Raw genomic sequence first — 23901 nt, 5'->3', positions numbered from 1 at the left:
AGATGGAGGCTGCTGAGGGCTGGAGTCTACAGGTTCCTCTCCTCTCCCAGGCCTTGGTTTTGCTACTTGAGCCACCACAGAAGGTGGGAGGTAGCCCTGAATCTGGGGCTACTGTGGCTAATCTAGCTCTGATAGAGCTGGAGGTGATCTGGGTGGGGGCTGTCCAGCAAGCAAGCAGTGGCTCTGCCACCTGCAGCTCTGCCTTTCTCCAGCCCTACCAAGCTGTAGCTGTGTTTTTCCAATGCTTTGCACAAATAAGAGGAGGAAGAAGTCCCAGAGTGATGGAGGGCAGGGCTGGGCTGTACAAGAAGCCTTGTGCTGCTTACTCTGGAGCTCTGCCCAGCGCACAGAGGCTGATGCTGTCTCTGCTGGTTGGGAAGGGGTCCCTGCATACCCTTCTCCACTGTGGATCCAGCTACACCAGGGTGCTCTTTCCTGCCCCACAGCTTCTCACAAGAACAGCAGAGAGGTCTGGTACCATGGGTGGCTTTTACTTTGTTTTTTCCTTTTTTAATAGTTTTTACCTTTTTTATAACAAAAATATCTGTTGGGGTCAAATGCTTCCCCAGGCAAACAGTCCATGTGGGCAGCCTGTGCAGCCAAGGGATGCTGGAGCACTGGTTCATCCTTGGCCCGGGGTGAGAGTGAGGGGAGGTGGGGTGGCAGCTGAACCGGTGGAGCTGGCACTGCCACAGAGGTGTGGAGTTTACGCAGTGTTCTCGGTGCTGGCTGCGGTGTAAATGACTTTGGACTTGGTTGGTGAGTCCAGCCTGGTGGGGTAAGAAAGAGGGGGAGAGTGTTAGACCAGGCAGAAGGTCTTACTGCCTGAGACCACCCTTAAGCCCCCTTCTCATGCCCTGGACCAAGGCCCCCTTCTGCATGTCCCCATGTCTCACCGTGCATTCTGGCTGCGGTGCTTGTAGATGTACAGCAGGAAGGCCAGTGCTGTGACAGCAAAGAGCACCCCGAAGAGCACGGCCAGCACATCCCCTACAAGCCAAGCAGAGCCATGTTACACTGGGAATGGTCCCCAGCAGCTACTGTCTGAGTGAGACGAGGCAGAGAGCAGGCTGGTGGCCCCAAGGCAGAGAGGGCACAAAGGAGCAGCCTCGACTGAGCACACTTACCTGCATGAAATGAGCTGGAGTGTCCTTCTGCAAAGGAGACAAAGACCAGAGGGTGAGAACCAGCAGCACGGATGCGAGCTCTGCCCTGCAAAACCCACTGTGGCTGCCTGCGCCCCAGCTCAGAACATGGCTTCCAGGACCCCAATTCCCAGGCAGGTACACCCCCTGTCCACCTTCTCCTCCTTTGTACCAGCCCCTCACCTACCTGCTGTTGCTGCTGAACCGTCACTACCTGTAAGAGAGACAGTACAGTCAGGAGGTTGCTCCAGGTGTTCGGGGAGGAAGTGTCAAGCCTGCAGGCCTTCGGGCCCCACTGCCAAAGCAGGGCTGCCTGAAAGACTCCCCATCACCCATGAGCAGGCCGGGGACAGCTGCCTGCAGCATCCCCAGGAGCTCACAGCATCTTGCTGCAGGAATCCCAGCCCTGACACCCTGGCACAGAAGCATCAAGGGAAGGATAGAAAAAAGGATCTCTGAATCACAGCCCACACAGAAGCTTCGCTGAGCTCAGCCAGAAGCCTCCCCCCACCATTGCTGTTTCCACCAGCTAGGAAACACAGGCAGGGTGCCGAGCACTGCAGCACCCCATGACTCTACCAAACCCCACAGGAGACCCTGGAGAGGGACATGGGGTGAGCCCAGCAGGCGGTGACCATGGGGACAGTTGCCTGTGGCTGGATGGACAGCTCCCCCTGAGGAGGAGGCAGCCGTCCATTGCGGGCAGGGCACCAGCATGGGGATGGTTTAGTGGCTCTACATGCAGGGAGGGAGCTGTGCCGGGCAAATATTTACCCAGCGTAAGAGCATAACTTTTAAAGAGCTGCACAGTCATCTGTACACGGCTCGGGTATCGCGCGCAGAGTGGCACTATCTGCGGGTTGTATCCAACTGCGGGAAAGCCACCACCTTCACCCAGCTCCCAGGGGCAGGAGCGGTTATCCTGAACTGGGAATGACAACAAGCATGGGCGCAGAAGGTGCAGCTGCAAGCAAAATGAGACGTGACCCCCCAGCACTCCACCTCAGTCTCACTGGCCCCAGGGGTAAAGCAGGCAGTTAGCACTGACGTGGGGAGAAAGCCCCAGCAATCCTGTGCACTCAAGACAGGGGATCAGTGACCTCATCCAGAAGTACTGGGACATTGCCCTGGCAGTTCAGGAACAAGGGCTTTGTGGCTTTGTTGTAGTGGGGATTTTTGGATAGGAATAGCAAATAAGGAAAAGGAAAAAAAAAAAAGGTAGAGCTAGGCAACTCCTCCCTTGCCCCAGCATGGGCACCTGGAGGTTTTGAACAGCTTCTGCAAGAAAGTAGTAAAAGAAAGGCTTGGAGGTAAATGGAAAATATGATAAAGTATCTAACAGGTTTACCAAAGATAGAGCGTGCCAGCCTAACCCGATATCCTTCTTTGATAAGTGATATTCTAGACAAAGAAAATGCGGTAGATTTTATCTCTCCTGGCTTCAGTGAAGCATTGGATGCAGTGCCACATGGGAAACTGCTAGCCAGGCTGAAGACCACAGTGATTAAAAGCCTACAGCCATCAGCAAGCTGGCTGTAGGTGGAATGGTGAGGGAAGTGCCTTGCACCACACTGTGTGGTTACTGAGGCCTGGGACAAAGCCTGTGTGCTGTTCCTATTAGTCAGCTCGACACAAGGTGCAGGAAATGCCACCAAAACAGAAAAGAACAGGATGTTGAACAGAAAAACCCCTGTGACCTCAGGGAACAGCAACGGGTAAAAATTCATTGATGCAGTGCGATAGTCACACCTGAGGATTAAGAGTAAATTCTACTCATTCCTGGAAACCACCAATGCAAGAAAAGCCTTCAAGGACAAACTGAGGACAGGCAGACAGGGCTGCCTCAGGCAGGGGACTGTGTGCCTGGTTGGGATGTCTGTGTGGCCCCACTGGCAGATTGCAGCCTTCAGGAGGGGTCTCCAGCACTGCCCTTCCTGCAGGGTTTGGATGAAGGGTGCTTGCTGCAAGTTTGTGCCACCAACAGCTCCTACTGAATTTATCTGTTGCATTTGGGACTGAAGGAGCTAGCTGGGATGCTAGGACCTGGATGTTTGCTCTTGAACATACATCCCCTAGTCCTCCTACTGTTACGTCTGCAAGACTAAGGATAAACTAAGTTCCTAGAAACAATCTTTCCCTGGTAGGGTGAAAGAAGTGCAGGAACAGAGGAGAGCAGGACCCCAAGACCACTGCTGGGCAGGTCTAACCCAGGCAAATGCTGCACTTTTGTAAGAGGCACAAAGCACTGATTCCTGCTCCTTGCCCCGTCTCTGCACCCCTGCAGCTGGGCACAGCCTGAGCACGCTCACACACTCCTTACCAGGAGTGTGCTTCTGTGAAGGCAGGGTGGTCTGGAAACTGGCCAGCACCCATCGCCCGTGCAGGTCCTGCACTGGCCGGTAATTGTTCTGCAGGAGATCGCTGTCATCAGTCCTCAGGCTGCTCACCAGGATTGACATCTGGAAGGAGAACAGTGTGAGCAGAGCAGCATCCATCCCCCCTTTGGGAGCCAGATGAGCTGCAGGGCACCAGCACAGATGGTGCACGCTTGCAGGGAGAGGCTGGGCAAGACCTAGTGTGGAGCTCATTGCCCTGACAGACCTGGTCACGAGAGAGCTTCATGGTCTGGTTGAAGATTGTCCACTTCACCGTCTGGTAGCAGGGAGGGGTGGTCAGAGAGCCATTGTAGTGGAAGTAGAGTTTCAGGTTGTCAGGCAGTAGACCTGCAATGTTGAATCCGGACACCAACACTTGCTGCCCTGGGAGAAGAAACACCATAGGAGTGACCTGCAATCCTTTGCAGGACAACAGCATGGAGATCATGGGCAGCCCGGCACTGTGTGTGCCACTGGAGAAAGAGCAGTGAGTTTCCCCTGGAGGCATGTGGGAGCAGAGGGCACCTTGGAGCACTGCTTCCATAGGAGCGGTGCAATGCTCCCCTTCTCATGTACACACAGCAAATGCCTGCTGCAGCTTCGCTCTGCCAGGCAGTGGGTTTCTCTGCAGGGCTGCAGCCCCTGAGACAAGCACTACATGGGACAGGGCCTTACCTACTCCTTCGACTTCGTGGAGATGCTCAAGTATCTCCTGATAGTATGGGTTCTCACTTGGCCCAACCTGCAACACAGAGACTCCACAGTTATGGCAAGGACAGGGGCTGAAGGGAGACCACCCAGTGATGGCAGTGCCAGCAAGGAGGTGTCACTCTCTGTGAGAGGCAGCTTATCCCCATGACCCCTTCATTCTATCAGCACTGCTCTGCCCTCTCTCTCCCCTTCTTCCAAGGTGCATTTGCATCTTTGACAGTCCTCAAAACTGTGCCCAGCTCTGCCACCCCAGCCCCACCTTCCCCCTGCTGATCTATGGGACTCACCTCCAGAAAGGCTCCCAGTACAGCCAGGCCATCTGGGCGAACCATTGCCTCCTTAAAGCTGTCATACTTGGTGTTGTAGTGGACCACGTGGATCTGAAAGGGAAACATGCAATCCTAATGTAGGATGGGCACCGATGGGAGATGCTCACCACTCACAGGGCTCCAGCCTTCTAAAGCAAGGGCTGGGAAAGATGTGCACATGTGACAAGCACCCCTCCTGGGAAGAGAAAATGCTGGTGAGACCAAGGAAATGCGCTGCTGCAAAGCAGCCAGCAGGAGGGTCTGCTTGCAGGAACTTCCCCAGCCAGGGACGGCAATGTCCTGCATACCAGGGGCTCATACTGCAGAGCTGGTCTCAGTTCGAGGACAGCAGCTAGAGAAGGAGGGATAAAACCAGATGGGAGCTGGCAGAGCAAGAGGACAGTGTGTACAGAGTAAACAGTCCCTGCAGCTCCCAAAGCAGGCCGCTCACAGCCTCCAGGGGAGCTGGCTTCCCCAGCTGGGGACCGCCACAGCTCCTGCTCCATCAGCCCAGGACGAGGCTGCAGCGTGAGTCTCGCCCAGCACCAGAGCGTGGCCTCTTACACTGAACTGCATTGCTGCAGAGCTGCCTGGGCTCCTGGCCGGGCGTTACAGCCTTCGTCCAGCGACAACGAGAGCCATGGGCGAGGAGCATGACAGCCCTCCAGTGCCTTCCCTGCCCAGCACCGTGAGGAAAAGGACTCATCCACCACCACGAGGGCTCCTCACCTCGGCACCAAAGCGTCGCCCGTCGACGGTGTGCTCCGAGCCAGGTGCCAGCAGGGATCCCCAGTGCAGGTGCAGCTGCACGGCTCGGTACTGCTGGGCATAGCCACCAGTGATGGCCAGTGACTCAGGCAGCTCCAGGACAACTGCAGAGGCAGAAGGAAGATGTCAGTCAGCAAAACACAAAGCCCAGTCCACCCCACAGGGACACAGAGGAAATGTCTCAAGTGAAACAGTCACCCTGAGCTTGTGGAAATTGATCATAACAAAAAAACCTTGCTTTCCATCTTTCATGGGGCTACGGGCAAGCCTGCCAATGTGGCAGGGCTCAGCTTTCGACTTCAGATTGTAGGACACTGCAGTAAATACGTCAGCTTCGAAAACAGCTGCTATGAAAATGCTGGAAAGTGAAGAGCCCCTCTGCAAAGACTCCCGGGGCCAGCTCCAAGGCAAATGTTATCCAACAATTTATTCAGTAAGTGAGAATAATATAAAGAGACCATGGACAAAATTCGTAGAGAAAGATATTGGCAGAGTGGTGAATACCTATGAGAGCAGGGCAGCTGGACAGAAAGCTGCGGAGCTTGGCAAGCTGAGACCTTTCAAATAAGGCAGCCTGCGAGTGTCTGACAGCACTGGAGCTGGTGGCATGGAAGCATTAAATATTTTTAAAGCACTTAGAGCTCAAATTTTTGCCTCTTTGGATACTGTAAATTCATATTTCATTTTTCTTTACTTCAGTGTGGTTTATCCAGCTATTTTGGACTCACGTTGCAGTGTGGCAAAGCTAAAGCTGAGTTACCTGGATGTGAGGCAAAAACATCAGGAGCATCCCTGGACCCTGTGAAAGGCTGTCTTATCCTTCTAAGCATGTCTTCCTAATTTTTAATATAAATTCTTTTCTTTTCTCCTTTATAGGTGAAGTGGCCCTTAGTAACATCACCAAGCTAGGGCACAGATTCGGAATTAACCACGTAGCAGGGCTGTGATGAGTCATTTGCCATCTCGAGTTCCCTGCCACTGGGTTCAGAGATAGAAAACTCAAACACAGGAACTGGGAGACTGCTCTCTCCCTGTGAATTTATCTGCTTTTACCTTTCTTTTGTATAGCTGCATCATTGCATTCCTTCTCCCAGCTACCTGAGTCATTTTCAGGCCCTTTAAAAAGCTTATGCAGCATATAAACTTTATGTTACCAAAATGAGTAATTGTTCAAATATCTTACTGGACTGGCAACTTTTTATTTATTTATGGCTTTTCATAAAGCAGGCAAGTCATTGCCACAATAAATAAAGGCATTTTATAAGCATGGGAGAAAGTACTTCCCCCCTCCCCAGTGAAAATGCTCTGTCTGCTTTTCTAAACACCAAGCAATACCAGATGCCAGGGTGTCTAAAATAGCAACTACTGAGCTCAACTAGCTTAACTCTGCAGGCACGTTAGGGCAGGAGGCCACAATAAGAGCTCTGTGCATGCACCATGCAGCTGATCGGACCATGCACAGCGAGTCTGACCTCTCAAATTTGCTGTACACACAGGTCAGCTCCATCTCGCTTGCTACCAGGGCAAGGAGGTGCCTTATCTCACCATCAGCAAGTTCCTAAGTCCCTTTCTCCACAACCTTTTCTTAGCTTAGCGACTGGCAAACACCAGCGTGCACAGAACAGTCTGCTGGCTCCCAGAAAAAGCTGGTAGCAACCAGGTCAGACCATCCCCAGAGGGGAGATGAATGGAAAGATGTGGTTTTCCTCCATATCTGGCATAACGTGGCTGATACTAAAATAACATAAGTTGTGTCCAGACTTTCCAAAAACCATTCTAAAATTGGAGAAAGGAAACAAAAGATGTATAAAAATTTCTTAAGATCTTGAGACAGCATCCTTAAGCACAGACTTGAAGAAGTTGATCAAGGTTGAGTCCTAAGAGACAAAGGTAACTTATAGGCTAAGTCACATCCAGAGACTGATGAGTCCTTTGAAAGCGAAATGCAGGGGAGGAACCAGTGGCTGCAAACCTGTGTCAGAAATACCAGGGACACATTTTAAAAGGAAATGTGGAGTTTAACAAATTTCTAGAGCTAGCTCCCAAAGGGTCTGGACATCTCCAGGTTTCTCCCCTCATCCAGGAAAACACATGGACTTGGCTCAATGCTTCCCTTTTGGCTTTGAAGGCAACATGACTGCAGCCTGCAAGAGTACCTCCTTCCCAGAGCCCAGGGAAAGGGCATCAGAGAAGCCTGGTCCTGCTGGGAGAGTCTGGGCAGCCTCTGCTTGTGTTTCTGCTTCTGCCCCGCCTTTGCACCCACCTGTGTGCCCATTGTTCTTCAGCACAAGCTTCTCCTTGGCAGGCAGGCTGTATCCAGAGAGCTGGATGGGCCGCAGGTCAGGGCTGAAGATGGTCTGAGCTGTGTCAACATTGATGGGTGACTGCGAGGTGCCCCCACAGTCCGGGTAATCTGTATCCCAGTGCTCCCGGTCTGGTGCAAGAGGGAAGAGAGGGGCTGTCAGTGAGATCACCTGGGTAAGGAGACCACCAGAAAGAAGGTTTGGGGGGTGGTGGGGAAGGGGACGGGCACTGGCCAGGGAATTATCCATGCACATAAGTTTAGATTCCATGAAGTTAGCTTGGGAGCAGATCCGTGCCACCATGTGACTGCATGCAGCTGTACCAGGAAAGGTCTTGGAGCAGGGTGAGCTGCCAGGAAAGTCTATTTTTGGGGTGTTTAGGAAGAACACACGAAGATCATTTACAAGTGGACTTGGCAAACTGTGGAGCTGCTGCCCTGCAGCTCATCACACACTTGCTGTCTTGCACAGCCTGGCCTCTGGCAGGTATCACCCACCCTGCCATTTGAGCAAGGTACCACCGTGCTGCTGGGCTCCGTGGCAAAGGGCCAGCTCACGTGGCCGGGGTGGCTGACAAACAGTGCCACAGCTGGGATAAGCATGGCTGATGCCCAGAAAACTCCCTTTGTACTGCAGAGGGCTGCTTCTAGTGTATCATGGGCCAAAGCAAACCCAGGCTTGTCTCCAGGCCAGACACTCGCAGGACCTCCTGTAAAGATGGAGCTGGGCATTAGCAGGTCCAAGCCAAACCCCAGAGTGGTGGTGCAGAAATAAGGGGTGCATTTGTGATAGCACTGCAGTGATGCCCATCATGGGTGCTGTGGAGAAGCCCCCCAAGCCATGATGGGAAGGTAGGGACAGGCAGGACAGGGAGGGAGGATGACAGAGGGCAGAGGTGAAGGCAAGCTAATCCCTGGGCAGGTCAAAGTCCCAGCAGGGACTGCAAATCCAGCCTGGAGAGCCCAGCCTGTTTTCCTGCGTGGCACAGGATCAGGGGAGCTCCCATGCAGGGAGGAGCCCTGCCCTGAGGGGCGTCCCCCCACTCCCAAGGAGCTGGGGAAACCCTCCTTGGAGCTGCTGCTTCCTGTTGAAACCAGAGCAACCCCTGGCTCTTCAGCCCATCCGTGCCTGGGTTCGGGCACTGTGTCAGGGTCAGGCAGGAGTGAAAGGTGAGTCGTGGAGTCCTCTAATCATTAACCACGGCTGGCTCAGGCCCAGGATCTGCCGAGTGGTAGGAAAAAAGCAGGAGTAACTGTAGGGTATTTACCTTCATAGCTCCAGTGACTGTGGCCTTGAAAAAAAAAAGAAAAGAAAAAACCACATGAATGGAAGGTAAAGGTTGTCAGCAAACGCAGCTCTGCCAGGCAGCACTCTCAGCCACAGCAGCAGGTCACGGGGATCCCACTGCCTTCAATCCCGCTCCCTGCCTTTTCTTTCCCACTCCTTCTACCCCGGCAAATGGTACTGCCTCCTCAGGGCAAGGCCAGGTCCCCTGCAGTTGGTGGTCAGAGGGAAAACCCCAGGGCCTGACATTTTGTCATCATCCTTATAAAGGAAAAATCAGCAATATTGGCTTCCGTCACTAAGCAGCTGTACCAGTACCTTGGCAGCTACTCTGGAGCAGCCAAAACGTCCCATTGTCCCAAGACAAGGCATTTCAAAAGTGCAGGTCCCACATCACAAGGAGTTTGGGCAGCAATTTGCACTGCACCATGCAGACACCCTCCTCCCACTGGAGAAAGAAGCCCTGGGACTCACAGCAGAGGAAAAAACGAGCACCAAAACATTGTCCTTACATCACTGAGTGCTTCTACCATGGGTACAGACTGCCACAAGAAAATGTGCCAGGCCAAATGCTCAGCTCCTGTCCCAGCAGCCCTCTATGGTAGCTCACTCGACCACCGAAATGCCCACACAGAGCTGTATAAAGGCCCTACCATGCAAAACCTTTCCATAGCAAAAGCAGGAGGGAGGACGGGGGGAGTCCGTGCCGGGACCTCTGCGTGTCCTATGTCACCCATGGGGCATACAGTGGCCACAGCAGGGCAGGACAGGCCCTGAGCTTCCCAGCTGGTGACGTGCCCACTGTGCCGATCTAGAGGGGGCAAAGCCCTCCTGGGCAGGTCCTGAGGGTACAACAATACTCAATAGGGTGACCCTCACACCATCAGTCTTCTCCAGAGCTGCCAGCAAAGCTGGATTCCCAGCATGTCACTGGAGCTGGCCTTAGAAGTGCACAAGAGCCTTTTCTCAGATGCTCTGACCAAACATCTTGGCTGTCGCCAGCCCTTCTAGGCAAACAGCTCCAGGCAAAGGGATGTGGGGCTCAGATTTGCCACAAACAGGGAAACATGGCCCAAAAAGATTATGCACCTGCTCTGACTGGCACAACAGGTAATTCATGGGCTCCTCCTCTGACTTGTCCTTACCAGCACACTCCTCACTGCAGACAGGCTGTTGGCACATCCCAGCCCACAAGGGCAGGAGCAGAGGGTGCCGGGATGGGACAAGTCTGGGGCAAAGGGGGGCATTCATACAGCAGCAAGGACATGGAGGAGCATTTAACAAGTACGGTCCAGCACCAATACCATCTCTGTCCCTTGGTGGGGCCAACTGCCTGCCAGGCTGGCTGGGACACAGGAGGGGCTCAGCAGGCGTTGGTTCAGTCCCCATCCCTGCCGCTGACAACAGCTATCGACAGCCACTTGCTATTAATAGGAGTGGATTCCAGCTCGGGGGTGAGAAAGGAAGGGAGAAGTTTTCCCAGGCCCAGATGTCCCATGCAAGGCCCCAAGCGCAGCAGGACCCTGCCCTCCTCTCAGCAAGGATCCAGGCATGGGTACTCCTGGGGGTGTTTGGTGCATCTGCTGGAAAGTGAAGGCCACAGCCAAACTCGGCTGGAAAGTTCTGGAGGGTGTTTAGGGGTGCTATGCTTTGCAGGGATGGGAACAGATCTTGAGGCTTCCTCCAGCTTCACTGGTGACTCACCTCTGCAGCATTTCTGACTCTCAGGAATCACTTGCCCAGGCGCTGGTATTCCTAAAGGCATAGGAAGAAGGAGCCACAAGCAGAGGATAGGGCAAGCCACAGCTGCTTGCACCAGGCAGAAACACGTGTGCCCCAGGACAGGCTACAGTGCCCTCTCCATGCCTCCCTGGCACTGCCCTGGGATGCACCCAGCTGTGCTACAGCAAGCTGAGATCCATTCATCCTGCCCTCCTTGTTCACCCAAAGGTAACCTGCTCCACAGACACTGATTATGCACCAAAATCCAGAGAACAGGGACCTTCATCTGGAAACACCCTATACCTTCTCCCACTTTGCTTCTCTCTCCTGCCCCTTCTGGCACTACCTACATAAAGTGGACATGCTTTGCACATAAGAGCCACACTTGCTGATTCCTAGGCAGGATTCCCCTCCTGCAGTACAAGGGTCCCTAGCAGCATGGGGAGCCACCCCAAGGAGCACTCACATTGGGACAGTCCTGGCACAGGTAAGGCCCAGCACCCCAGGGCTGGCACACGGCTCACTGCACATGCCTCAACTGGCACAGCCTGCCCCAGCACCCCACTTTCTGCTCACCTCCAGGGACTCTGCCTTGACAGAGAGCAGCTTGAACATCATATCATAGATTGAGCAATAGCACCGTGCTGACACCTGCCCTGCTGTGTCAGCACTGTGCCACCCACCCCAGGTTCCCACATTCCCCAGCACCCGCCTGTTCCCACAGCCATGGGGGATCCAGACCCTCCTCACAGCCTCCTACCAGCTCCGCTCGGCAGCTTTAAACACCCCAAAGGCTGCACCCAGGAGTCAGTTCGATCCATTCCAACACAACAGACTTTCTCAGGGGTGTCTTGGCATCAGAAACAAAAGGACCCAGGAGCCCTTATCCTGAAGCTACCTGAGTGTGTTTCCCCATCCCATGGGATCTGGGTGCAGTGATGGTGAAGCCAGGCCACCCCCTCGGGGAGGCATTTCTCAAGCCCGGCGGTGCAGGGTTGGGTCCCCTTGGCACACTCACGGAGCGCTGTAGGAGGGCACCAAGACAAGCCCAGCCCTGGAGCCTGGTCAGGCTCTCAGCATCTGCCCCAGCCTTGGCACGGGTCAGAGGAGCCCTGCACTACTCCGATCCCTTCCACATGGGGGCATTTGCAGTCTCGCAGCCCTTTGCCATGAACATTAACCCACTGCCCTGCCCAAGCGCTGATTTGCATAATTTCATCTGCCTCCCACACTTCCCGCTGGAGCACGTCTTCTGCCTGGAAAAACTGCATAGTGCCAGGTCTCCTTTCTACTGAACTGCTGCCACTCACCACAACAGACGTGGCTGCACCTTGGCAGTGGGTCTTTGCATGCCCAGCCCTATCTCTGAGCACTCACAACCCCAGCAGGGACTGCAAAGCACTCCCAAAAACGAGGGGGGAAACAACCTTGGTGATGCGATGAGCACACCGGGAGACAACATGCAAGAAGAGGACTGCTTGCAGGGGTCCTAGCAGGAAAACACAGGAGCTACCTGCCCTTGCAGGCAAGAACACCTCCATGCTCAGCCCCTCCAGTTCACCTATTAACCACCACCCCCTTTCCTCAGCAGCCCACGATCCAGCCAAGTTTCCCACGAGTTTCTCCCCTTCACTCCCTCCCTTTGTGCTTTCTCTTGCTGTTGCTCGCTCCCACTCGAGCCCTCCCATTCTGAGATACAGGCAGTGCTGCAAGTGCCAGCTCCCTTCCCTCCTTGACATCCAACACCGTCCAACAACACTTTCCTGCCGAGTTCAGGCAGACGCTGCCATTACCAGCGTGCTGCTCCGCATGTCCTGCAGCCCGGGAGGAGGGGTAGGAGCAGCTTTTGGCAGGGTGAGGAGCCAGCACAACCACTAACTGCAACAAATCTCACATGGGAAAGGCACCGATGCATCAGGCTGCTCACAGGAGAGCTCACCAGAGGCACACGGCGATGGACTGTGCACCTGAAGGACTCAGGATCATTTGCACAGACCCAGAGGGCAGCCTCGGCAGAGCCAAACAATAAGGAAGGAGCCCAGAAGGTTTGCCCTATACATCTGCACTCCCCATCCTCAGTCTTTCACATTTTAGGGGATACACTGCTTGAGGCTGCTGCAGGGCACCTAATAACACTGAAACAAACACGTGTACTGTTCACAGTATGGATGCTGCATGACAGCAGTGCAGACGTTGGTGCTGCCTGCTTGCCTTGAACTCTGGAATTCCGATGGCTTGTGTGTGGCAGGCAGGGCAGCGGGCTCACTTCTAGCTCTCTTATCAGCTGTGATCAGGCACAGGGCACGCTGGGATCCTGCCAGAGCTTCTTCTCCCCTTTGACCCAACTCTCAGCCATACCTGGGGCAAAGCCCTGTGAGATGAGTTCAGTTTGCAGATGCCAGGTAAGGACTACCTTGCTGTGCCCTGTCTACAGATCAGTCCCAGGCTGTGAAGAGACTAGTGGAGCTCATGGCCCAGGAAAGACAGTAAGGTTATTCCTGACGGTCAGTAAGGCAGGAGGTATGAGGACACACAGAGATGCACAGAGTGCAGGTTGCAAAGTAGAGTTCAGCCACAGCACCCAGGTCCCAGCCTACAAAACACATCCAAGCACCGTGTCCCTTGAAAGCAATAACCTGACCAGGGTAGCTGGGCTGTGCCACTGTGTTCACACTGCCCATGACCAGCTCTCCAGATCAGTTTGGGGCAAGCATGGTCTGGTCTGGGCAGGGTCTCTGCAGGGTGGGTGCATACCTCAAACACCCTTCTGCCAAGCCCCACAAGAAGTCTCTTTATGGGAGGGCTGTGCCATCCCAGCCCTACCTCTGCCCTGGTTTCTCCATCCAAACACACACCCCATGCAGCGCCCATATCCTTTCAGGACACCACCCCATGTGCTGCCCATGGGGGCACTGATCCCTCCCAAGCCTGCACTAAAACCCCTTTGTGTTTATAAACTCTGACCCACTGCAAGCCTTTGGGATCAGCCTTTAATCTGCCACTAGTAGCACAGGTTGCTGCAGGGATTGTTCTTTGTTCTCCTCGGGGAGGACTGCTGGGGCTGAGGGGCCCAAGACTACGCCAGTTCGCTCCCAGAGGGGCAAGGATTTGGGTGGAGGAAGGCATAGGGCAGGCTTTACTCCAGGGCATGTTCCTGCTCACTCTGAACCCAGCTGCCCCAGCAAGTGCTGGGGGAAAGAGGAAACAATTACAGAGTGCTGGAGAGAAAGGGCCATCCCAACAAAAGGGATAAAAATGGGGAAATCCCAGAGGACAGATCAGTGCTTGGAGCTGGGGAAAGAAATGAATAAGGAATATTAGGCAAGGAAAATGGGCTCAGCTGGAGGAAAAGGAATGAGCAAGAAGTATCGGGGAATGAGCAAGAAGTGGACACAGAGCAAGACACATCTGAACAGGAGGGAGAGGAAACAGGCAGCAGTCAGAAAGGGAGTTACAGTTTCTGAAAGACACAAGTAACATGAGACTCGGGTCTCTGGGCGAGCCAGAGGCTACTCAGGGAGCAACCCCATGGCAAAGCTTCAGTGTCAACCCCCAGACATGTGCTGAGTGCCCAGGGCTGGGGGGACACCACCCCTACCTCGTCCACAAGCCTCAAGAAAGTGGGAACCAGCTCATCGCCCAGTAGAGGTGCCGAAACACGTACCTGGCACCTGGCAGGAGCCTTGGAGGGTTCCAGCCACAACCTGCTTCTGGACTCCATCCAGACCTTCACCTTCTAACACTGGTATGGCACGGGCCAAGTTGTCTGTTCTGTAGCTACCTCCATGCCACCGCCTTTCCCCCATCTCCATCCCAACCTCAGTGTTCCCAACCACCAATCCCAAACCCCACGCAGTGTCCAGCAGCTTGCTGCCAGAGCAGCGCACCAGTATGCTGAACGCAAACACCCTCCCACTCTGTGGCTGGGGTTACTTCACCTCTGTGGCAGGGACCATCTGCATCCCCATCTCTGTCCTGTGCTCAGCCCAGCAAGAGAAGCTCGAGTAAGAAAAGTGATTCATTGCAATAACAAAAGCAGCTCCTGGCACCAAACAATTCCCGGTCCTTACCACAGGGCTGCTGTCCTGGCACAGGTCAGGACAACTCCTTACCAGAGGCAAAACCGAGGACACTCAGCTATGAGGCTGAGCCCGGGAAACAAACCTGCGGGCAATGCAGGGACAAGAAGTGTAGCCATGGACAGCAGTGTCCCAGTGCAGCGCTCAGCTCCACGAGAGCAAATCCACAGCACTCGCCCAAAACCCCTGCAGAGCGCTGGCAGCGCCACTGTCTCCGCTCAGAAAAGGTACCAAGACCAAACACCCAGGACTTTTCCCTTGAAACTGTGACCCCGAAAGCCCCCACACCGCCAGCAAGGGAGGAGGAGGGGCACCACCTCGCAGCCCTGAGTTCAAGCACGTCCCCCATTCCCCATCGTCAGCCATGGGGCAGCCCCCTCCAGCAGCGCCAGACTCCGTCCTCGGTGGGCTGCAGGGGGACAAGGTGGATGCAGGGCAGCCCAGCAGACATGCTGCGGGATAAAGGGGACCGCTCGGCGTTCACCACGCCGGGGTGCGGGACTGGAACCTCCGGGGGATCTCCGGGAGCAAGCAGGGACTGCTTGGTGCACAGCGCTGGTACCCCCGCCCCAGGAAGCCGTGAACCCCCAAGTTTGATGCAAAAGGGACTTAGTAAGAGAAAAGGGCTGCTCACAAAGCGAGGGCTCAGCCTCTGGGCAGAGGTCGGGCCGGCCGGGCCGTACAGGAGTTGGCGGGAGCAGGGACAAAGGCAGGGACGTGCTGGGAGGGGGGGCAGCGCCCGCAGCTGGGAGATGCTGGGGGGACACAGCTCCACAGGGGCACCTCACACTGGGGCTCACCTGGAGCCCTAACAACGGTGCATCAGGAGGTACAACACCTCCCCCCTCCCTCCCCCAAATCAAGCAAGGGGAGAACTCCCCACCATTGGGGGCACCACCCTCTCACCCCAAAAAGCATCGGACATCTCAAATCCAGCACCACTTGCATTGGGGCGCCCCACACCATCAAGAATTCCCAACCCAGCAAGATGGGGTGTAGGAGGGGAACCCCCTGCATCTCGGCACCCCATACATCAGGGACCCCAGACTCAGTATTGGGGTGCTCCACGCGTCAGGGTGCCCAGGGACCGGGGAGCCTAAACCAAGCGCTCCGAGGCGCACCGTGCACGGGGACCCCAAACGCAGCCGCGGGGTGCCCCACGCCTCGCGGCGCCCCGCGCGCGGGGGGACCCCCGCTCACCTTTCCCCGGGGAGTGCGGGGACCCCTCGCCACCGTGCTTCTGGTCGTGGTCGCTCTTGGAGCTGGCGCGGCCCAGGGCGGGCAGGAGCAGGAGCGGGAGCAGGAGCGAGACCCGCAGCGCGGCGCGGCTCATCTCCGGCAAGTGCGCGGGTGCGGGACGGCGGCTCCGTGCCTGCCCGCCCGCCCGCCCGGCCGCACGTAAGTGAGAGCGGGCGGGGAGGAGGCGGCGGCTCTGACTCACGCCTCCGTTACCTTTTATAGGGGCTGGAGGCAAAGTCTGCAGCCGCATGGTCCGGCCAGGTGAGCCGTCCGACGCGAGACTCGAACCCGCGGTTCCTCGCAGGGGTGCCCCTACCTCACCCCAGCCCCCCGCCGGGACATGCGGTGGACCCTGGGGCGGGGGAGTCCAGTCGGATCCTCATACCTCTCAGGCAGGGGTGTTCCCACTCCTCAGAGGTGGGGTTGGCACCCCTCAGTGGCGAGTGTCCCTCTTCCCCAGCAGTGGATGAAGGACTCCTTAGCCACAGGTGTCCCCTCTTCTCAATGATGAGTGAAGGGTCTCTTAGGGGTGGGTGACCCCTCTTCTCAGTGATGGGGTTGGGACCCCTCAGCCATGTGTGTCCTCTGTCCTCAGTGACAAGGTTGGGATCACTCTCAGCCATAGGTATCCCCCTCTCCTCAGTGATGGGGTTGGGAACCCTCAGCCATGGGTGTCCAAACTCCTCAGTAGTGGGTGTCTCCTCTTCTTAGCAACTGGGTTGGCACCCCTCAGCCATGACTGTCCCCTCTTCTCAGTGGGACCTCTCAGCCATGGCTATCTCCTCTCCTCAGGGGTGGGTGAGGGACTCCTCAGCAGTGGATGTCCCCTCTTCTTATTGATGTACAGTTAAGAAAAGCATTTATTTCTATGGAGGCTAGAGGATGACACAACTCTGCTTCCTGCTGCTCCTCAGAGGTGGTGGGAAGCATGTGGGTGGTCAGTGCATGTATATAGTGTACCTGTGTACCAAAAAGCTGAGAACAAGGTCCTGCACCAGAAGTGACTGGGCACATCAATAAGAGATTGTGGTCTGGTAGATGCAAAGGGATGCACATTTGATGCAATCAGGGATGCATGGCACGAAGGTGGACTTTAATCAGCTAATGGAACTCCTAGAAGAGACCAGAGAGTCATGGTGATGTCAGCTCACCGCTTGCCACTAAAAAAGTGAACTCAGTGTCAGATTATCAAGAAAGAAACAAAAACCCAAACCAAAACAAAACAAAATCCACCCCATCCTGCTCTTGCATAAATCTTGGGTGAAACCTCTTCTCAGTTATTGCCCACAGTTCTGTTTCTCCCATCACAAAAGCATCAGAAACAGAAACAGCATGCTTGGGGCCCCAGGCCTCTTCAGGGGCAAGGGCAGTTTCCACATAAGGAAGGAGCAAGGCAGGAATAACTTCCCAGCCTGGTGTAATGAGCTCCGTGCTCCCAGTGTCCCAGCTCGTATTGTATTGGAGAGCAGAGAATGAGCACTTACTTCCTCGGGATAGCTGATTTATAGCACAATCAACCAAAATCACCAAGCAGGAAGTTTGAGTTGAACCAGAAAAATATTTTTCCACGTGGTGCAGAAAGGAATGGGGGAAATCCTATTCCTCAACATGCACTCTGTGCACACACAAAAAGGCGTCAGACAAGTTAATGGGATATTGTGCCTTGCACTGCCAAAGTCCCAGCTCCGTGCCGTGCCCCATGGCCTCCACGCCTCTGCTAAACTAGTTTTGCCCAGCTGTTTCCCAGCCCACTGGTCATCCCAGCACCTTCCTTTGTGAGTGTGCCCAGGGTAGCCACGTGAATACGTCTACATCCACTGCAAGAGGGCTCAACATCCGTCAAGCGGTACAGAAGATCCGGCTGGGACTGGATTTTGTGTTGAACAGAAGGAACCTCTCCCAGAAAGCTGGCAGGTGGGAACACAACCATTGGCAGCATGGCACCATGGGCTTCTGCCATGAGCCGTGCCAGAGATGGTCCCTTGCTCCTGGCCACTCTGGAGAACCCTGCCTTCAGTGGTGACCTCTAGGTAGTCTCAGTGCACTCCTAAATTCAGACTTTATCAAGTTCCTTCCAACAACAGATAAACTGAACCATAAGATAAGAAGATAAGAAGATATTCATTCATCAAGGCTCAAGGAAACAGGACTGTGGAGGGAAGACAAACCATAAACCACAATTTTAATGCTCTCTCCTGCTCATGTTCCTGTTGTTTGTCTTATTAATGGTCTTTATCTTGAAGGGAAATTAAGAAGGCAGTTGTATATGGCAGAGTAATGACAGGCTCCATCTGTTTCTTTTTCCGAACAAGCCCCATGCAGTCCCCACCTCACACCTGAGTCAATCCATTCTGCTTGTTTCTCCAGAGAGGCTGCCCTGTGTTGACACTGCACAAATTGAGTACTCGTGGAGCTGTCACCTTTGCTGCCCTGACTTTCTTAGGTTTCATTGTCCTCCCTCTCCATTGCTCTTCCAGGATGAGTGTATCGTATCACAGCAGCTGTAATCACACGTGTCTTCTTTCCATCTATACAAAGTATAACTTTGTCAGCTTTTTTGTAGAGATGATACCTGGCAGATGAGGACACTGTGTTATAGTTTAGCTAAATGAAATCTCTTTCATTTGGCTAAATGAAATCCTCTTCATTTAGCTAAGCTATAACACACTGTTAGAATGAAAGGTGACTCCATGATCAGAGCATTTGGTCTGGATGTGCCTTCTGGGAATTCAGGGGATTGTAGACCACAGCTCCATCCTATGACCCTTGCAGACCAGGTAGAAGAGCACACAGAGTTTGTCCTCCTGTACAAGTTTCACATCACTGCTACCTCCTCACCAAAAGCTCTTCCCCAGGATTCTCCGGTGGACTTATATCAGAGGAGATCTGATCGGATGGATTCAGCCCAACATTGTGCTCTTCTTTGCTGTGACGTATCTTGAAAGGCACAACACCAAACCTCTGCTCAGCTCAGCACAGATCCAGCCCGAGGCACAAAACACCGGCGCACCAGGGAACTTCTCTAATCCTGCACGGCACAAGATGCACTGGGCTGAGATAGTGTGGGTGTACTTCTGGAAACACTGGCTGGTCTTGTTTTAGCTCCAGTGCTGTGGGGAGGGACGAGCTCTGAACGCTTGTAAAAGGGTTTATTCTCAGGAAAAAGTTGTCCTTCCCAGGAAAATTAACTCATGCTAAGGAAAGGCTTCGATGTCTAGAAGAATCTTGGCACTCTGGGCCTGATTCAAATTTCTACCAGTAATCTTTTCCCACGGGATATACTAATGAATTCCTGAGCTCATTGAGGGCTTATTGTCTGTTACTTTTAATGTAACAACAGTAGGCACTAGTTTATCAGAGCTGCTGTTGTGCCTATTCACAATTTAGAGTTAAGTTCCCTGGATGACTTCCAAACAAAACCAGGCTGATCCATGCCATTCACTGTGGTGAATCCCAGATACTGGCACCTGCAGTTTTTCTATTTCACTACTGAGATTTGGTTAGAATTCCCTAAACAATAATCTTTCATTTGAGGTGATATTAGATCGCTTTGCAATTGCAATAGTTGCATAAAATGTCTCCTCCCAGTTCTTCTTATTTTCATCTCCACATCAGTACATTTGTTGTGCTGGTACCATCGGCGACCCTCCACCATCCCTCCACCACCACAGTGCACAGCTTGTGTCCAACAAATAACCAGCTTTCAGTGCCTGAGGGTAGGATGGCAAGGAATATTTTGAGGCAAGAGTGTTAATTAGCTTGTTGCCGTCCCTTGATTTTCTAGGATAGAAGTTCATAATTTCAGAGTAACCCAGCACCTGTGCTATGAGGCTCTAGACCCAGTTTGGCCATATCCTGGTCAGCTCTGTAACCAAACTGTAGGAAGCAGGTAGCCAGAGGAGCCAGTTGGCCTATTAGCTCCTGGACCAGGGCCACCCCTGTGGCGTGGCAGCTGCTTTGGAGCTATGAATTCTAGCAGCTCTAATGGAGGTGTGTGTTAAAATACACATTTTTGTGTTTCTATATGTGATTATGATGTATAATATTCACGCATCCACTGTTGCCTATTGGTAAAAGCAACTTGAATAATGGGATACTCAATTTTATTCAAACTTTAAAAGAGTTGCTTCCAAATCTGAATTTCAAAATATCAAAACTTCTGTGGACTAGGAAGTCTGGCTTCAGGTAAGGTCTACATAGAAGCCTCTGGATCTCTGAGTCAGCTTGTTCCAGGTAGCAAAGCAACCTCCCCAGCAGCTGCTGGAACACACCAGCTATAGCGTTGTCCCAGCAGGACAAAAATGTGGAAATTCGGAGCTGGCAAGTACTTCCAAGAGGACTGAGCTGCATCACGATCTCTCCTAAGCAGTGAATATGTCAATCTTTTTAATTGCAGCAAACAGAACAAGAGTTTACCTATAGCTATGTGGAAATTAGCACTGACAGCGCTTGCCTGGGCACTGAGTCTGATCCCCCTTTGTTAAAAAGGAGCTACGTGGCCTCCCTCATGACCTGATCAAGTTACATGTGGAAAGCCGTGGTCCTCCTCCTGCCCTGTGCTTTCTGGGGCTTAGTGTAAAACCTCAGAGTTTTTGAATCTTCTTTGAATTTTCCTTTAAAATGTATTTATTTGTTTCTATATGAAGGCTGTCCTTTTGGTAGCATTTATTGCCTGATGTATTTATAGACAGCAACTCTACCCCTTCTCAAACTGTGTTTTGAAAGTTTAGACAGAAGTCTAAAAAGAGCATAGCTTGTCAGAAAATAAATGACCTTTCTACTCCAGTTCTCATTAATCCTCTGCGCCTCTTCAAGTGTTAATTCATCTTTAGTGAATGTACACACCCTAAGCTGTACATTTAACCTATATAGAAAACACTTCTCTTGCCACATGTGAAACCGCTCACAGTAAGCACACAATCAGGTGGCTTGCCTGCTCTTCTTCTTCTTTTTTTTTTTTTTTTTTTTGTTTTGCTACAGTATTTTATACCAGGAATCCTTGTTAGCAGCTCGTCAGCGCTCGGGAACATGAGTTCTCATGATGCTACAGGCACTCCTCACACCCCTGCTGCAATACCTTGATTTTCAGCCGCACAGCAGCGTTTCCCAGCTTCATGTCATTGGCACGTTCTTCCCGCTTGTGAAGGTCCCTAATGACAGTATTTATGAGTGTGGGTCCTAAATCCCACGTCAGCGTGTTTCAGTAATACCTTCTTTACTGCGCAGGGACTCTTTTCTTAAGATGACCCACTATTTCCCCCTTTTTTTTTTGTATCTTTGCAGTCCTTATCAACTTGGCTTAAATTAATACTGACTAATTTGAAATTACTCAAAAAACTTCTTGAAATCCTTGCAAAGGAACGTAGAATATTTCCTTTGTCCAGAGAGAATCTAGTCTAGCATGCTACAAAAGCACAGAAGCAAATATGTATCCCTTTTTATCCTTTTTCCTGCTTATTACATAACTTCTTCCAAAGATATCAAAATCCCCTTTTTCCACTGCAAGTAAGGTACCTGTACTAGTCTCTTCCTGGGATACCATCTCCAGCTGGACATCAGACCTTCAGGCCATCTATTCCTTCTTTCAGCTCTCAGGTTGCAATTTCCAAGCCATTGGAATACCTGACTCTCCAGACTTTATTCTGGATGGGGTGGCCTGGCCTTATGTTTGCTTTTTGTTTTGTCCTCTGCTTCTGTTCTGGTGTCTCAAAAGGTGGAGGTAGATATTTGTACAATTGTGGAGTCACACTTAACACTTGATATTTAATCTTTACACAGGGCCATCTCCTCTCTGCTCTTGTCCCAGCCTCCTTCAAGTACCACTAAAGAGCTTTTTGTTAAGTGTTAAGAGTTTCCTCTGTAGGATCTCAAAGGGGTAAAATTCTCATGTTTTCCATGTGCATATTGACCTTCAAGTCACAGCATTCTTTGTTGATCGACCATTTTTATTGTTGCTAGCAGATTCTCTGTGCATTCTTAATATCATTCACCATAGATATACAACTACTGAGCTCTGGAGTTACCTTCTAAAATATTTACACATTATTCAGGACACAAGTTTCAGATGGTTTTGTACTGAGCGAACTAAAAATTCCATGGCACTCTTTGTTCCATGCCAAGTCCTCGTGCTTCTCGGTCCAAGTGACTTCATTAACTAGTTCCTGTAGTTTATTTCTCTAACTTCAGGTCCTTGAAATTAAGGATCACGATCGCAAACATTTTTAACCTTCCGCTTTCTGCAATTAAACTTTTACCTCTCAATAGAAGGTTATTTTCCATAAGCAGCCTGTATGCAATCATTTCCCTACATTTAAGAAACAATATTAATGACCATCAACTAAGGCTAGTTCCCTGGGTGTTTAAATTAAGCAAGCAGTGACTGGTGCAAGTGGCTTTAGAGCAAACTGAGTTGTGTTATAGTCACAGGAAACTACTAAGCTACACCCCTATTGTGAACTGGCATTAGGGAAGGAGAAACAATGTTTCAATGAATAAGAAATTACCAGAGTTGAGGATCTTGCCTGTAATTCACACTAAGTTGTGAAATGCTATCTGGTGAAATTTCCCCAGCACTGTAAACTTCATACCCCTAGAAACCAAACATGTTTGGTATTGGTGCTGGCTAGACCTACTCAGACAGACATTGACATCAGGAGCGACTGTGTCATGTACTACATGGTGACTTTCTTCCCTAAGAGCTTCTTCAAAAAGGAGAATGGAGCATCAAAGCCTCTGTTGTGGCCATAGGACGACAAGCCAAATACCAAAAGGAAGGGGAATTCGTGGAACAGCAAGTTAAAAATAACCACTCTGAATAATTGTAACGGTGTCTTATTGACCCAAAGCAGCTAAAACAAAATAGAAGGTACCTGGAATGGAAGACAGGATAGCCCTGTGGCAGGTTAGAGACTTAGAGCTGAAAAAAAAAGACTCATTAAACCATTCTACCTGTCATCACCTTACCCAATCACCCTGGCACTGAGCCTGGCACATGATTCAACGTTCGGCTCTGGGAAACACAGGGTTTGATCAAAAACCTTCAAACAACAGAGCTCAAAACCTTAGAGGGAGTTAGTATTTCCCTTAGAATTCTCCTCCAGCGGATGTTGAAATGACAGGCTTTGTGTTTGCTGTTCCATAGTCTGACCGTAACACTGCGCTGCTGGTTCTCATTCCCCTGTGCTGCGAGTCCAGGGTTCTGAACAGTCCCTGTGTATTATCTCATAATCTTCTCAAAGACCCTCTTAATAGCCACCTTGATAAATTAATGAAACTAAGCCCTTTTAATTTATCTCTGGAGGACACTTTTCCAGTCTTTGAGCAGGCTGTAATTTTTTCCTGTGGCTTCTCCAATTTTCCACCAGTTATTTCAAGGATGCCGACACCAGAACAGGGCCCTTTACATCAGTTACAGACTCACCAAAACTGCTTATGGAGGAGGCATCCCTTCCCTGTTCCCACTTACTGGTCCAAGACCCAGGTTGGATGGGGCTTTGAGACACCTGGTCTAGTAGAAGGTGTCCCCGCCCTTGGCAGGGGATTGGAACAAGATGATCTTTAAGATCCCTTCCAACCTGAACCATTTTGTAACTCGTTCTGATTCATCCTTCTCTGGAAAAGCATTAGCTTCTTCTGGCACAGTATTCTGGTAGGAATTCACACCATTCTGCTTCAACACTCAACACTATTTTCTAACATCTGGATTTCCAAGGAAAAAACTTTATTTCCTAAGCCCATCCTGCTCTCTGGCCATGTGCTTGGCTTTCATGTGCCATATTTTCAAAGGGATCCAGGTAACCCAGGCCTCACAGAAAATCCTCACTTTACCAGCCTTTGAGCACAGCTGGAATTTTGCCAGAGGGCCCTTGTATTAACATTCAAATGAGAGATTACCCCCCACTAGAGCAAATTTCTGCAGAGCTCCTTACAGCCATCCCAGCAGGGTGTTTCTCAAGGGGAAGGAACTG

At 52.0% G+C, this 23901-nt stretch overlaps 1 protein-coding gene across 2 annotated transcripts; it reads right to left on the bottom strand.

Moving 5' to 3' along the window:
* Positions 1-484: 484 nt before the first annotated feature.
* On the bottom strand, positions 485-16062 carry CA9 (carbonic anhydrase 9). Of its 2 annotated transcripts, none has more exons than XM_029961536.1 (12): positions 15896-16062; positions 8878-8901; positions 7571-7741; positions 5269-5411; positions 4519-4611; positions 4196-4262; positions 3747-3904; positions 3466-3604; positions 1333-1359; positions 1128-1154; positions 897-990; positions 485-770 (listed from the first exon to the last, which is right to left on the bottom strand). In XM_029961536.1, the coding sequence occupies exons 1-12, from the start codon at positions 16026-16028 to the stop codon at positions 707-709; spliced, it is 1140 nt and encodes a 379-aa protein (XP_029817396.1). In that variant the 5' UTR covers positions 16029-16062; the 3' UTR covers positions 485-706. The 2 variants fall into 2 exon arrangements, with proteins under 2 accessions (XP_029817396.1, XP_017932679.1); XM_018077190.1 differs by lacking the exon at positions 15896-16062 and adding an exon at positions 14781-14829.
* Positions 16063-23901: the final 7839 nt, after the last annotated feature.

The sequence above is a fragment of the Manacus vitellinus genome, unplaced genomic scaffold (genome assembly GCF_001715985.3).
Source record: "Manacus vitellinus isolate BGI_N305 unplaced genomic scaffold, ASM171598v3 scaffold_36_pilon, whole genome shotgun sequence".
Taxonomy (NCBI): domain Eukaryota; kingdom Metazoa; phylum Chordata; class Aves; order Passeriformes; family Pipridae; genus Manacus; species Manacus vitellinus.
The sequence above is the reverse complement of the archived record's forward strand: the minus strand, read 5'-3'. Positions and strand labels throughout refer to the sequence as shown.